Source organism: Lygodium microphyllum, chromosome 21, assembly GCF_053477565.2.
Source record: "Lygodium microphyllum isolate KBCC chromosome 21, Lygodium_microphyllum_v1.1.10, whole genome shotgun sequence".
NCBI lineage: Eukaryota > Viridiplantae > Streptophyta > Polypodiopsida > Schizaeales > Lygodiaceae > Lygodium > Lygodium microphyllum.
Window position 1 is genome coordinate 7,499,806 of NC_141155.1, and position 11,628 is coordinate 7,511,433.

General features: G+C 42.7%; 1 protein-coding gene across 3 annotated transcripts; it reads right to left on the bottom strand.

Moving 5' to 3' along the window:
* Window positions 1–3,518: 3,518 nt before the first annotated feature.
* Window positions 3,519–11,319, bottom strand: LOC148017716 (phospholipid-transporting ATPase 1-like). 3 transcript variants are annotated; one of them, XM_087661202.1, is made up of 8 exons: window positions 10,978–11,319; window positions 8,756–10,790; window positions 8,309–8,660; window positions 7,293–8,187; window positions 6,954–7,077; window positions 6,614–6,833; window positions 6,054–6,521; window positions 3,519–5,970 (listed from the first exon to the last, which is right to left on the bottom strand). In XM_087661202.1, exons 2-8 carry the CDS (start codon window positions 10,575–10,577, stop codon window positions 5,787–5,789), a joined length of 4,065 nt encoding a protein of 1,354 aa, XP_087517328.1. In that variant the 5' UTR covers window positions 10,578–10,790; window positions 10,978–11,319; the 3' UTR covers window positions 3,519–5,786. The 3 variants fall into 3 exon arrangements, with proteins under 3 accessions (XP_087517328.1, XP_087517327.1, XP_087517326.1); XM_087661201.1 differs by having other exon boundaries at window positions 8,756–10,892; XM_087661200.1 differs by having other exon boundaries at window positions 8,756–11,319.
* Between the last annotated feature and the right edge of the window lie 309 nt (window positions 11,320–11,628).

Consider the following 11,628-nt stretch of genomic DNA (forward strand, 5'->3'; position numbering starts at 1 on the left):
CACATCCTTTTTTTGCAAGGCATGCAATGGAGATGCAATTTCAACAAACCTGCATATATACTTCCTATAGTAAGAACATAAATCCAAGAAGTTGCAATCACATGCACATTTCTCAAAGGTGGCCGAGATCGTATTGCCTCAACCTTTGCAAGCTCCATGCGAATACCATTAGCTGATACAACATGTCCTAAAAAGTGGATTTCATGTAAAAAGAATTCACTTTTCTTGTCATTGATAACCTACCTATTCTCACGCAGTTCATTAAACACAATGTCCAAGTGCCTTCTATGCTCTACCTCATTCTTTGAATAGAAAATCATGTCATCAAAGAAAGTTCCCACAAGTCCTCTACGTGGCCTGAAGATGCAATCTATCATTTGATTAAAAGCGACAAGAGCATTCGTAAGTCCAAAAGGCATAAGAACAAACTCATACAACCCAAAAGATGTCCTAAAAGCTATCTTAGGCACATCTTCTGGTCTAATGCGTATCTGATGATATCCACTTTTCAAATCTATACAGCTAAATATGACTGCCCCTTGCAATCTATCCATAACATCATCAATCCGAGGGATCAAAAAGAGATTCCTTTTTGTGATATTGTTCAAAGCACGATAATCAATGTATATACACCATGAACTGTCCTTTTTTTGTACCAAAAGCACTCTAGAACAAAAAGTAAATGAGCTAGGTTGAATCATCCCTTTCTCTAACAACTCATTCATCTAACTTGTAATCTCCTCTTGCTGGGCACTAACTCTATAGGGTGGCTTATTAGGTGGCCTACTTCCAAGGATAAGATCTATGCCATGATTTTTAAGCCGTTTAAGCAGTAGTTGCACTAGAAGTGATCGAAAAAAAAAAATTGTAGAGGAAGTGGGTCTATTTGATGGACAGGATGTAACTATCTCAGAGTTTTTGATGAAAAAATGCAATAGTTTGATATCCCAAAGGATTACAAGATTGAATGTCTTAAATGCATTGATGTAAGTGAGTTCAGAGAACAAGTACAACAGATACGACGTATAACATGGGATGAATACAAGCATGCTCTTAAGTGTGGGAAGAATGTAAGCATGCCCAAAAAGCTAAGATTTGTATGTAGAATCATGATCTGTCTATTGGATTGTTTGAGCTTCCATTGCTAGATGCTGAAGTGACAGAGGATAGTGCAAATGCGAACATAAAACCAAAGATTACTAATGATGCAAAGATTTTTTCTAGGGATTCTTTTATACTATCTGACAAGCAGGTTGATGCTACAATTACGGATGCATTGCCTATAATTGCAGAACTAGAAGTAGTACTTGAAGGTTGTGAAGATGTAGACATTTTGATTGGGAATGCCACTATGTTTTCTTATATGCAGGTTGATATTCAAGACACAGATGTCTTGACTAATGTAATGGAGAATGTTATAAATGCTATGGATGATAATGTGGATTTACTATCTACTGATCTTATTAGTACCATGCCTAATGATGATGCAATGATGGAGTGTGCTGATACTATTGTGCAAGATAGGGATGATGCTATGATAGTTGAGGATGTCAAAGTAAGCTATATTTTGGGTGAGTACTCAATTATGCAGGTGGGCACTTCAATCATGCAAGGCGAGGAAGATGCATTTGCAAGTCAATCTCTAGCATCACATAAAGAGATAGATGTTAGAGAGAATGCTCCTTTGTGGTTTTTTGAGGCTATGATTAAATGCTTTAATGTGTAGGGAGATGGGCAAAAGATGGAATTGGATTTTGTAGGGAAATCTTAAGAATATAAGATGCATTGTGATTTTGGTTTACCCTTTGATTGTGGGAGATCCAATGAGTTCATGGATTTGATCATGGAGGGTTATATGATAGAGGGATGTCATGCACTATCGATGCCTTATAATTTGGGTGGGAGAGAATGGGATTGCTATGTATTTTGGTGGATGCTAGTGATTTTGATTTATGATCCTTATAGAAGGACAATTATGTGCATGTGCGTTTGAAAGACGATCATATGGGTGTTTGATCCAAGTGGCTACATAGTGTGGCACATGGAAATGAAAACCCATAGATAGGTGTATTTCCATAGGATTTTATGTTGCTCGGTTATGTGTGATGTTACTCTTTGTAGGTTGTTAGGTTTGACTATGCAAGTTATGCAAGAAGTTAGTGGGATGCTAGAAAACTGAGATACCAAGTATGTGTATGTATACGAGTGACCTGGCAAATCCTTGGAAGAAATATCTACAAGAAAGTAGTGGATAAGAACTATTAGAATGATTCAAGAGACAACGCACATCTATCCAGAGATAAAGCCAAGTGACAATGCTAAATATCCATGATCGGGTTTAACTTAAGTCTAAGAGTATATTCAAGTGCTACAAGGTATCCAAACCCAAAAAGACAATAAAAGCAATGTGTGTTACAAAAAGGGCCTTTTTTGACTAATGTGAGATGATTTTCATAATTCTACCCATGCTAACTTGCAAATCTTACCCGTTTCAATCAATTTGTGTACCCTAATGACTATATTCCGGGCTTGTATGTAAAAGTTAGAGCTAAATCTACTTGTAGGAAATTCATGATATGACTGCACTCCTCATGGCTTTGATAGAGGGTTTCTTGCTTCTATCAAAAGAGCGTTTATAATTCAAGAGGGTGTCTGTAGTGTTCAAAGTCTTTTTTTAAATTATCTTGACTCTTCCTTCCATCTTATCTATTCGTTCTGATCCCTTACACATTGCAGCTTATCACGATACCCCTTCAACACCCCCACCCTCTCTCTCTCTCTCTCTCTCTCTCTCTCTCTCTCTCTCTCTCTAAAGAGAAGTCACCTCAGGCTTAGGGGAGCTCTATTAAAAAAGAGAGCACATTACACATTTCAACATTTGAATGCTAAACACGTTATAGATTTGGGGGAGGTCTCGGGTTCAGGAGATTTTTGGTGGTTCAATGGATACTAAAGCTATAGTTAAAATAATAAGTTGGTATAGAGATATGTATAATACATATACATCTCAACCTCATGGGTATAGAGATATATATAATACATATACATCTCAACCTCATGGGTTGCACTCGAGGTTTTTCTCCGCCACTTTTGTGAAGGACCTCGGGTGGGAGAAGGAGAAATCGATATGGCGGCCTGGAACAAGCTGCCACCCCCCGCCAATGATTAGCCTTCCGCCTTTACGCATTATTAAACCCTTTTTGAATATATTATTGCTATTATTTTACTAACCTCGTTTAGCTGAGTATTAACTAACTAATTAAACTAACCTGACTAACTCTCTTTTTCACGTAGACACACACATACTCGTGTAATCGCGAGGAGACGTTCGCACGAGCTTCAATCATGCGCGATTTTTGGGAACCTTCGTGGGCGTGGAAGACGAGGTCATGCCGAGTTGGAAATTTGCGGCGTTAAGAAATCGGTGTATGTTACACAGAAACTTGGAGAATGGAAGAATCGTGAATCGGATCTAATGACAATACAATGGCCTTCAGGCCTTCGTGTCTCTCGGACTGCGGCTAAGGCGTGAACCGCGAAGTCAGAGTTGGAATGGTTGGAGATGCCCGCACTGTCCTGGCTATCAGGTGGCAACACCTGTGAAGGAGCAATATGCAATCCTACAGGCAAGGACATGTCAGAGAAGACACAAGATGAAGATAGACAGCAATGAAGGAAGTAAAACACGACCCTCTATAGTTGTGTGATGAGGAAAAATGATCTCTGGGGGCAGCATTAGCAACGTTGATGTCAGCTGGCTGGGAATGACTCTCGGAAGGTAGATTACTACCTCAGAAGGTAACTAATAGGCTGCAACGGTAGCAGCAGTGGAAAATGCAACAACCCACACATGAGATGATCCCGTAGGCAGATCGCAACAGGCCAAATATTGGCCAAGACAAGGCGGCAGCCCGAGACACAGCTGCAGTCATGGTAGTGCAAGCTGGGCAAATCTCCTTCATTAAGGCAACATGGTCTGGATGGACAACAGCTAGGTGACAGCCTCTGTGACAGTCCACCACTCCACTAGGCAAGGGAGACCGTCCAAAGATGACGATGGACTCCAGAGTGGCAATAAGAATGCCCACAGCATCACCTTTTCTAGGGGAGTTTTGGGCATGTCTTATTTTGCCAATAAAAGCCTTTAAGTTACAAATATCCCTTTCTGCGGCTGAATTAAGTAGCAATAATTGGGCATTAATGAGTGTAAATATATTATTGATGTTACCCTTGATTTTGGTTGTTCAAAGATATTTTCTGTTTTCTAGCATGTTTTAGGGAAAGGTTAAATCCTCAGATCAAAAGTCAATGTTCTTGACAGTTTCTCAGATGATGAAGGTTTAAGGCTTAGCAAGAAAGTGTCTGTGAGACTTACAATAAGTGCAAGGTTACAGATTCTGATGATGTTGTAATATCTGACTATACTAAGTTTGGGGCTTTGCATTTCAAAAAAAGGACTTGAAGTGAATGTTTGAATATAAGACTTTCCAGTCCAAGGGAAAGATATGAGCTTTTATTATCATGTCTTTTATTATTGATTCTCCTAAATTTGAGAAAGCAAGTTTTTGTCTCACAATACATTAACAGCCCCTTGTCTCCCTAATCAAAGTGAATGGAGGGCCGAAACATTTTTGCCGTGCTCAATGGGTATCCTCTTATGCTTTACTTGCAACATTGTCAATCCATCAGTTTGTAAGGCAATACCCTACCATATGCTTGCAGTCGGGACGGGACAGAGGGCTTGGGATGGAGCTGATCTTCAACCTGGGGGGTCTTTCAATTTTGTGAATCCTCTATGCACCTCTTCAATCTTAGTTGTTGCTGGTAAGTCCATGCGACCTTTAGACAACTCATGCAAGCTGTGTCTGGCAGCTTACCATGGTACACAGCACTGATCATGAGATCTCAAGGTCCTCTTGATTCTCCTAAAACAGGTTATCCAATTCAAACAGAGGATACAGCAAGCATCCTTTTCATTTTGTTGTAAATCGTTCTGCATTCTGTTTGCTTTTGTGTCCAAAGCACATCTCAAGTTGGAAGCAACTCTGTTGAAATCATTTAGCCAATGATTGTTCTGCATTCTGTTTGCTTGTGTGGCCAAAGCGCACCCCAAATTGGATGCAACTCAGTAGAAATCATTTAGCCGATGAATAAGACATTAGCCTGCAAACTGCTCTCCTTGTAATTTTGCCCATCAAGTGCCTTCTGATCTTACACTGCACACAAGTTCAGTAGTGTTTCAGTCAAGCCAATGTCGCATTACTGAGTAAGTAATCTTGTTATTGGTTTTTGCCTGCAGTATGCAGGAACTAAAGAACCAGATACCCAGCCTGCAGCACAACCCAAGATAAATCACGAACAACTTGAGTGCAATTGCAACCAGGCACAGCATTGAATAGAGCTTTGTAGGCTGTTCTGATTCACACCAGCACAGCACTTCTCTTTCATCAATGTAAGTTGCTAAAGAATGAATATTCTCAATTGCAGTCGGAGCTTGCTTAGCTTTGCCATAAGCAAGCAACTCTACATGGTCACAACTATAATACAAGCAGCCCAGTAGATCACAAGTGACCCAACCCTTGGGTAGACTGTTTCCTATGCAATAGCAAGCATAGATACCTGTTTATTGGCTGAAACCAATCCATTCAATGGGACCGGGTAGAATCAATGAATAAAGAAAATCCAAGATGCACCACATGTGGAGAAATTTCATGTTGGTGCATGTGGAAAGCTTTCATGTTGGAGTTAAATGACTCATGGCCTGTGAACTGGTTGAACAGGGGTCATCAATCAGCCACAAAATTCTGGTCTGGTTTGTCGAGGATCTCTTCCTCTCGAGCTATTTGTACATCCGAAGGCCAGAGCCTCTGCTTTACTACCTTAACTATAAACCGGGGAAGCAAACCTAAAATAATTATCAGAAGGATGTTGAGCCAGTAGCAAGCTGTTGCAGCAACATGGAAAATTACCCTGCATGGAGAATTTACTTCAGTACAGGTTAAAATTTTCTCTAAAACAGGAAATCATACAAGTTCTAAAAGAATGACAATTACCCGTAGTGAGTTAATGAGGTCTCATCAGTGAGGACATCAAGGACTATAAGGCAAACATAGGTTGCAACTATTGAGCCCCAAATGGAGACATGAAATATCCATGTAAACTGTTCAATATCCATGGCCAGGTGCAGGTTGACCAAAATAACCACAGATATAGTCCACACACTTCCAATACTCCATATATCTACAGTAGATTCACGATAGACCATGAGTGGCACATAGAAAAGGACCAGGCTTTGCCATAGGGTATCCAGCATTGTTAACCAAAAGAGAGGCCTGTTGTAACCCTCATTTAATGGTCCACTTTGATACAGTCCTGGATACTTTATTAACGCATCATGAGAAAGATCCCTGTCTAGCATTGCTACCACAATTGTTGGGACAGATGTATAGATAAGTGAATAGAATACAAGACTCCATTCAGTTATAGCAGGGGATGTAGAAAAAGCTGTGTACAATATATACCTGCAAACCACACACCACTCTGATATGTCAAAGGATCAAAAATTTATAAACAGTATTCGGACTATTTTTAACTGTGTGAACAGGAAGATTACCAAAACAGGAGCATCACAAAGACAGCATTGCGATAGAAGTTGTACAGCACCATATAACTGAGCCGCCTGTAGTTGAGGTGCCCATGTATAAGTAGCAAGCGTCTTAGGAATCTGAACTGACCCATAGCGAAGTCTGACGCAAGTACAGCTTGCCGCCCTTCTTGCCCGCTAATGCCTACTCCAACATCAGCCATCTGGATCATTGAGACATCATTCGCCCCTAAACCAGACAGAAGAAAATGGGCAGGTTAAAATATACCATCGTGCCTGAAACAACATGGTTAGACCAGTGAAAGGGGAACAAGTTGTCAAAATTTCAATGTTCATGTCGAGTGCATACCATCTCCAATCGCCAATGTCATGTCATTTGATTTTTTCTTGACTAGAGAAACAATCCCAGCTTTTTGTAGTGGAGCAACGCGGCAGCAGATCACCACTGTACACGCTGTGGCCAAATCGAAAAGCTGCAGATCAACATACATGCATTAATGCTAGGACCCAATATCACTCTAAAACCCAAAAAGTGAATAATAAAGACAGGATTTCAGGGAAGTATGCAAGTGCCTCAAATACGAGAGGGACCCAATCAAAGACAATTTTGTTCAGCTAGGAAATTTTTAAGAGCCATGAAGTATACATGTAACCAAAGCAGATATCAACATGAGAGATTGCACCGCACCTCTTGCTCCAAATCCTTATCGAGAGCATGAACAAGGCTAGTTCCATCAATGATGAGTGCAAGAGGGCGAGTCATGCATGTGCTACTTGAGTCCCTATGGAGCACCTTGGAACCACCAGTACGGGAGGAACCAGACCTCAAGAGTTGAGGTAAAGAAGCAGGCATGGTCTGTGTGGTTGAAGAAGAGACAAAACCACCAGACATATATGCATCATTCTTTCGTCCACTGCTTAATGTACTTAAGCTCCTTCCCTCTCTCTGAGATCTTGATTTTCTTTCAGCAGGTATAACATAGGTGGCATTTGCATTTTTAAGTGCCTCTCGGCAGCTCTCTTTATCACTTGCATTGATGATTATCTGCTTCATTTCGTTGGTTAGCAGAGCACAAGAAAAACCAATCGATATAGCCGTCTCTTGCTTGTCTCCAGTCAACACCCACACTTTCATCCCAGCATCACGGAGTGTCGCTATGGTTTCTGGGACTCCTGCTTGCAATTTGTCCTCGATTCCTGTTGCCCCCAGCAGAAATAGATCTTTTTCAACCAGATTAGCAGCCTCACGAAGCAGTTCCCCTCTATCTAGCAAGGAAGCATTTGCCCTGGCATAGCATTTTTGCCACTCCCTTACCTCATCACTATTGAGACCTCTTGCAGCAACTACCAGGGTTCGCAGGCCTTCTTTCGAATAGAGGTCTAAATGCATTTGGGTATCAAATATTATCTGAGCCTGATGTGCTTCATCTAGCTGGCTGGACCTTGTTGTCACTGAGATCTTCTGCAGCACAGAACTGTCTGCACCTTTGACCAGCACCTTGATAGACCCATCTGGGCATCGAAGCACCACTGACATGCACTTTCTAGCACTATCAAATTCATGCAACCCCAATACATGGTACCTGCTTAAAAACATAAGCATTTCCACCATAAGCAATGATTTTCAGTAGTTTTCACAGAAAAAGGGCATCAAGTAATGTTGCAAATGGGTCAGGAAAGGCACAAGATTAAGACTAGCATTACCTATATACCTGTCCCAGGATATTAATGACCACATAATTTGAGGTCCGCTCAAGAAGGGTATAACCATAAGATGCAGCTGCAGACACAAGTGCTTGCTCATCAGGAGATTCCCCTTGGTATTCCACTAGGCCTGTGCCTTCATCTGCTGCAAGAGCAGCCTCCATCTCCAAGTTACCTGAGGAGGTCACCCTGACCTTGGTTGGGACAACTGTGTTGCAGGCAGCGAGTGTCAGCAGAAAATCATGCACTGCCTTTCTCTCTACCCCTTCAACAGAACCCTGAAGCATCCGTACAAGATTTGGATCCACTTGCACTCCAGCCTTTGGTCTCCAAATCAAATTGCCAAGCACCTCTGCATGAAAATCATGCAAAACTTTGATCAGTTGATTGTAAATGTAAGCAAAAGATAATCCCATCAAATAACAGATAGATGCAGCTTGCACTGACCTTTCACAACTTGCCTGTCTTTTGCACATACAGAACCCTCCACATCATCAGCAGGTGCATCGGCCACCTTTGAGCCACTGTAACTCTGCCCAAAGATACTAGCACTGCGAAACTCCATTTTGTTTTCTGTCAATGTGCCTGTCTTGTCAGAAAATACGTACTTAATCTGCCCAAGGTCCTCATTGATGTTCAGTGCTCTGCACTGGAGCCGAGTGTCAGACTCACTGTGATACATTTCTGAGTCTTGGATCATGAAGTAGGACTGGCCTATGCGAACAAGCTCCATGGATATGTATAAAGAGATAGGTATCATCACTTGGAATGATATCACACACGACAGGAAAGCAAAGATGCCTTCTGCAACCTTGCCATAGTACTTGTAGTGAGTTCCTCCAAAGTAAGGTATCTCGTCTAAGTATTTATCATGCCTCTTCAGCCAGAGGGCCATACCAAGTCCACCAACCATACAAATAGTGAAAAGTAAAGCTGACAGCCAGAGTGTTTCTCTGTTCATCTTCTGTTCCAGTCTGCTCCGCTTTGATTGAGCCCCTGAACTATTAAGCATGGCCTTGGTCTCTTGACCAGTGTATACAGCCACGCCTACTGCCCATGAAGTGTTCTTCAGCTCGCAACCCCTAAGTATGATATTGGTGGGGCCCAGAGGCAGTTGTTTCCTGTCATCCAGCTCCAAATAGGCGATGAATCCATAAATATTTCTGTTGGGTTTTTCTGCTAGCAACCGACCTGTCATAGGACGAGGATTTGACACATTTTCTGATTCCTCAAGACGGGCAGCTGTCTCCAGAGGTGCATACCTGCTTTTCAGATTGGACTCACCATCAAGATTGATTGTTTGAACAAAGGCTATGCCATTTGGATCGCTCGTTCTCAGAACCGCAAGGTCACAAGGTATTGTCTCATTGGCTTGGACTTTCACCAAGTCCCCAACACGGATATGCTTCCATGGCTTGGGTTTGTAGTCTCCTTCATTGAACACCAAAGCCAGCCTGTTATTTTCTTTTTTGTCTGATCGATGACGTCGCCAATCTTCATAGCCATCCTTGATCGCAGTGATAATCAGCACAAAGGCAAGGGGAAGAGCCGATGCAAATCTTCCAAAAACAGCAAGCTGAGGGATCTGGTTCAAACATAAGATGACCAGAAAATAGATGTATGCTATCCTGTGGAACTGCTCGAACAAATTCTTGGGCACAAAAGAGAACACAGTATACTTGCTCGTTTGAACCCTGTTTCCCGCATACTCATATCTATCGTTTGTTTTGTCTGGATTGTTGATATAGATAACCCGCTTGTCTGGATCCCTCCTACCACTGCCATAAATGGATCCTGAGTAGAAATCTCCTGAATGTCCAGACCAAGTTTTACTGAGCTCAGTCTGTGGGGCAACTGAATTTGAATTGATCCTGGGAATGGAGGGAAAGATGCCGGACGAAAGTTCAACACCAGGATCCAGCCTCTGATTTGCACCAACCTGGGAGTAAATGGTGCTCTGTGAGACTGATCTAGAATGCCGAATGTGAGTAGCTCTTATCCCCGGTTGCTCCTGTGTCGATTTCGAAGGACGGAGTTGGCTTGCAAGGCCAGATGGGTCCTTATAGTCAGCCTTGTTATGACTGGTGTCATGAACTTCGTCAGCCCGTGGTGGTAATGGAATCAAGGGGGGCCACTGGGGTGCATTTGAGGGCTCGGATGGTGGAGAATCGATGGTATGCAGGGTACTAGCAGCGTGAGGTGAGGGAGGGAAGACAGGGGAAGGCAAGGTTGGGGATAGAATAAGAAGAGGTCTGCTGGAAAAAGACATGGCATGTGCAAATTTTGCAAACAGGAGAAGCCTCTGGTTAGAGGAGTTCGATTATGGTGGCAAGATCGGAGGCGGTTGTCCTTCAATGACTTGCTCTTCGCCTTCTTCTTCACACAGAAGCAGAGTTGGACACCGATGACAAGTACAAGGTCTGCACGAGATGTGACAGAAGGCCATGGCTTGTGCAAAGCTCAAGCAGCCAAGAATGCTGGTCTGGGAAAGACCAGTGAGCACGAAGGTGAGGACATGGGCACGACAACTTTCATGGCACAATATCAAAACAAGAGCTCTGATGGCGCAAGATCAGACCAAAAACTGCAACAGAGGGACGGAGCTCTGATGGCCACAAGCTAAATGAAAAACAACGACAGTGTAGGAGCTTGCGGTAAGAGAAAAATACCAGATTAATGGGGCAATTGGCCTGCACCTTCAAATGTCTGTTGCATGTGAAGCAAGAAAAGCACCTTGTGCTTCTATATGGAACTGCGGCTGCTCACCTGATGATCGTGGGACAGCCCGAGTGGGAACGAGAATGAGAAACAGGAAAGGGGGAGCAAGAGAGAGAGAGAGAGAGAGAGAGAGGATGGAGAAGAACCAGCCAAGTGCCTCAAGGTGAGCAGAACACGCGGGGCCAAACACAATGAAATAGATAGAGAGAGAGAGAGAGAGGGAGAGAGACAGAGAGACAGAGAGAGAGAGCCGACGAGAACGACGAAGACGACAGTAGCAATATTCAATGCTTCAAAGCCAAAGGCCCAAAGCTACAGTTTAAACATACGCGATAAAGTGATCATCTATCAACCCAGAAGCTATCATTTTTGCTTAAACGGGGCACGGATAACGATCGTTCACATGCTGGGCCGCTTCGCAGTTTTGCATTTGTCTCGTGCCTCTTTTCTCCTTGGATTACAGAGTCAACGTGGGCCCCGGCTGGCGGCCGCACTCCATGACCTCACGCAGGAGAGCAGGCTTGCCGTGTCAACATGGACTGTTTGAACGTCCAATGATATGATGGCTTCTGGCCCTCGCTATTTTTTAAAAAATACTTTCC

Excerpts from the sequence above, each read along its gene's own strand:
- LOC148017716 (XM_087661202.1), bottom strand. The coding sequence starts at position 10,577 with ATGTCTTTTTCCAGCAGACCTCTTCTTATTCTATCCCCAACCTTGCCT. Across the intron at positions 6,522-6,613 it reads TTTGTGATGCTCCTGTTTTG|GTATATATTGTACACAGCTT; the intron begins GTAATCTTCCTG and ends TGTGGTTTGCAG. Across the intron at positions 5,971-6,053 it reads ACCTCATTAACTCACTACGG|GGTAATTTTCCATGTTGCTG; the intron begins GTAATTGTCATT and ends TTCTCCATGCAG.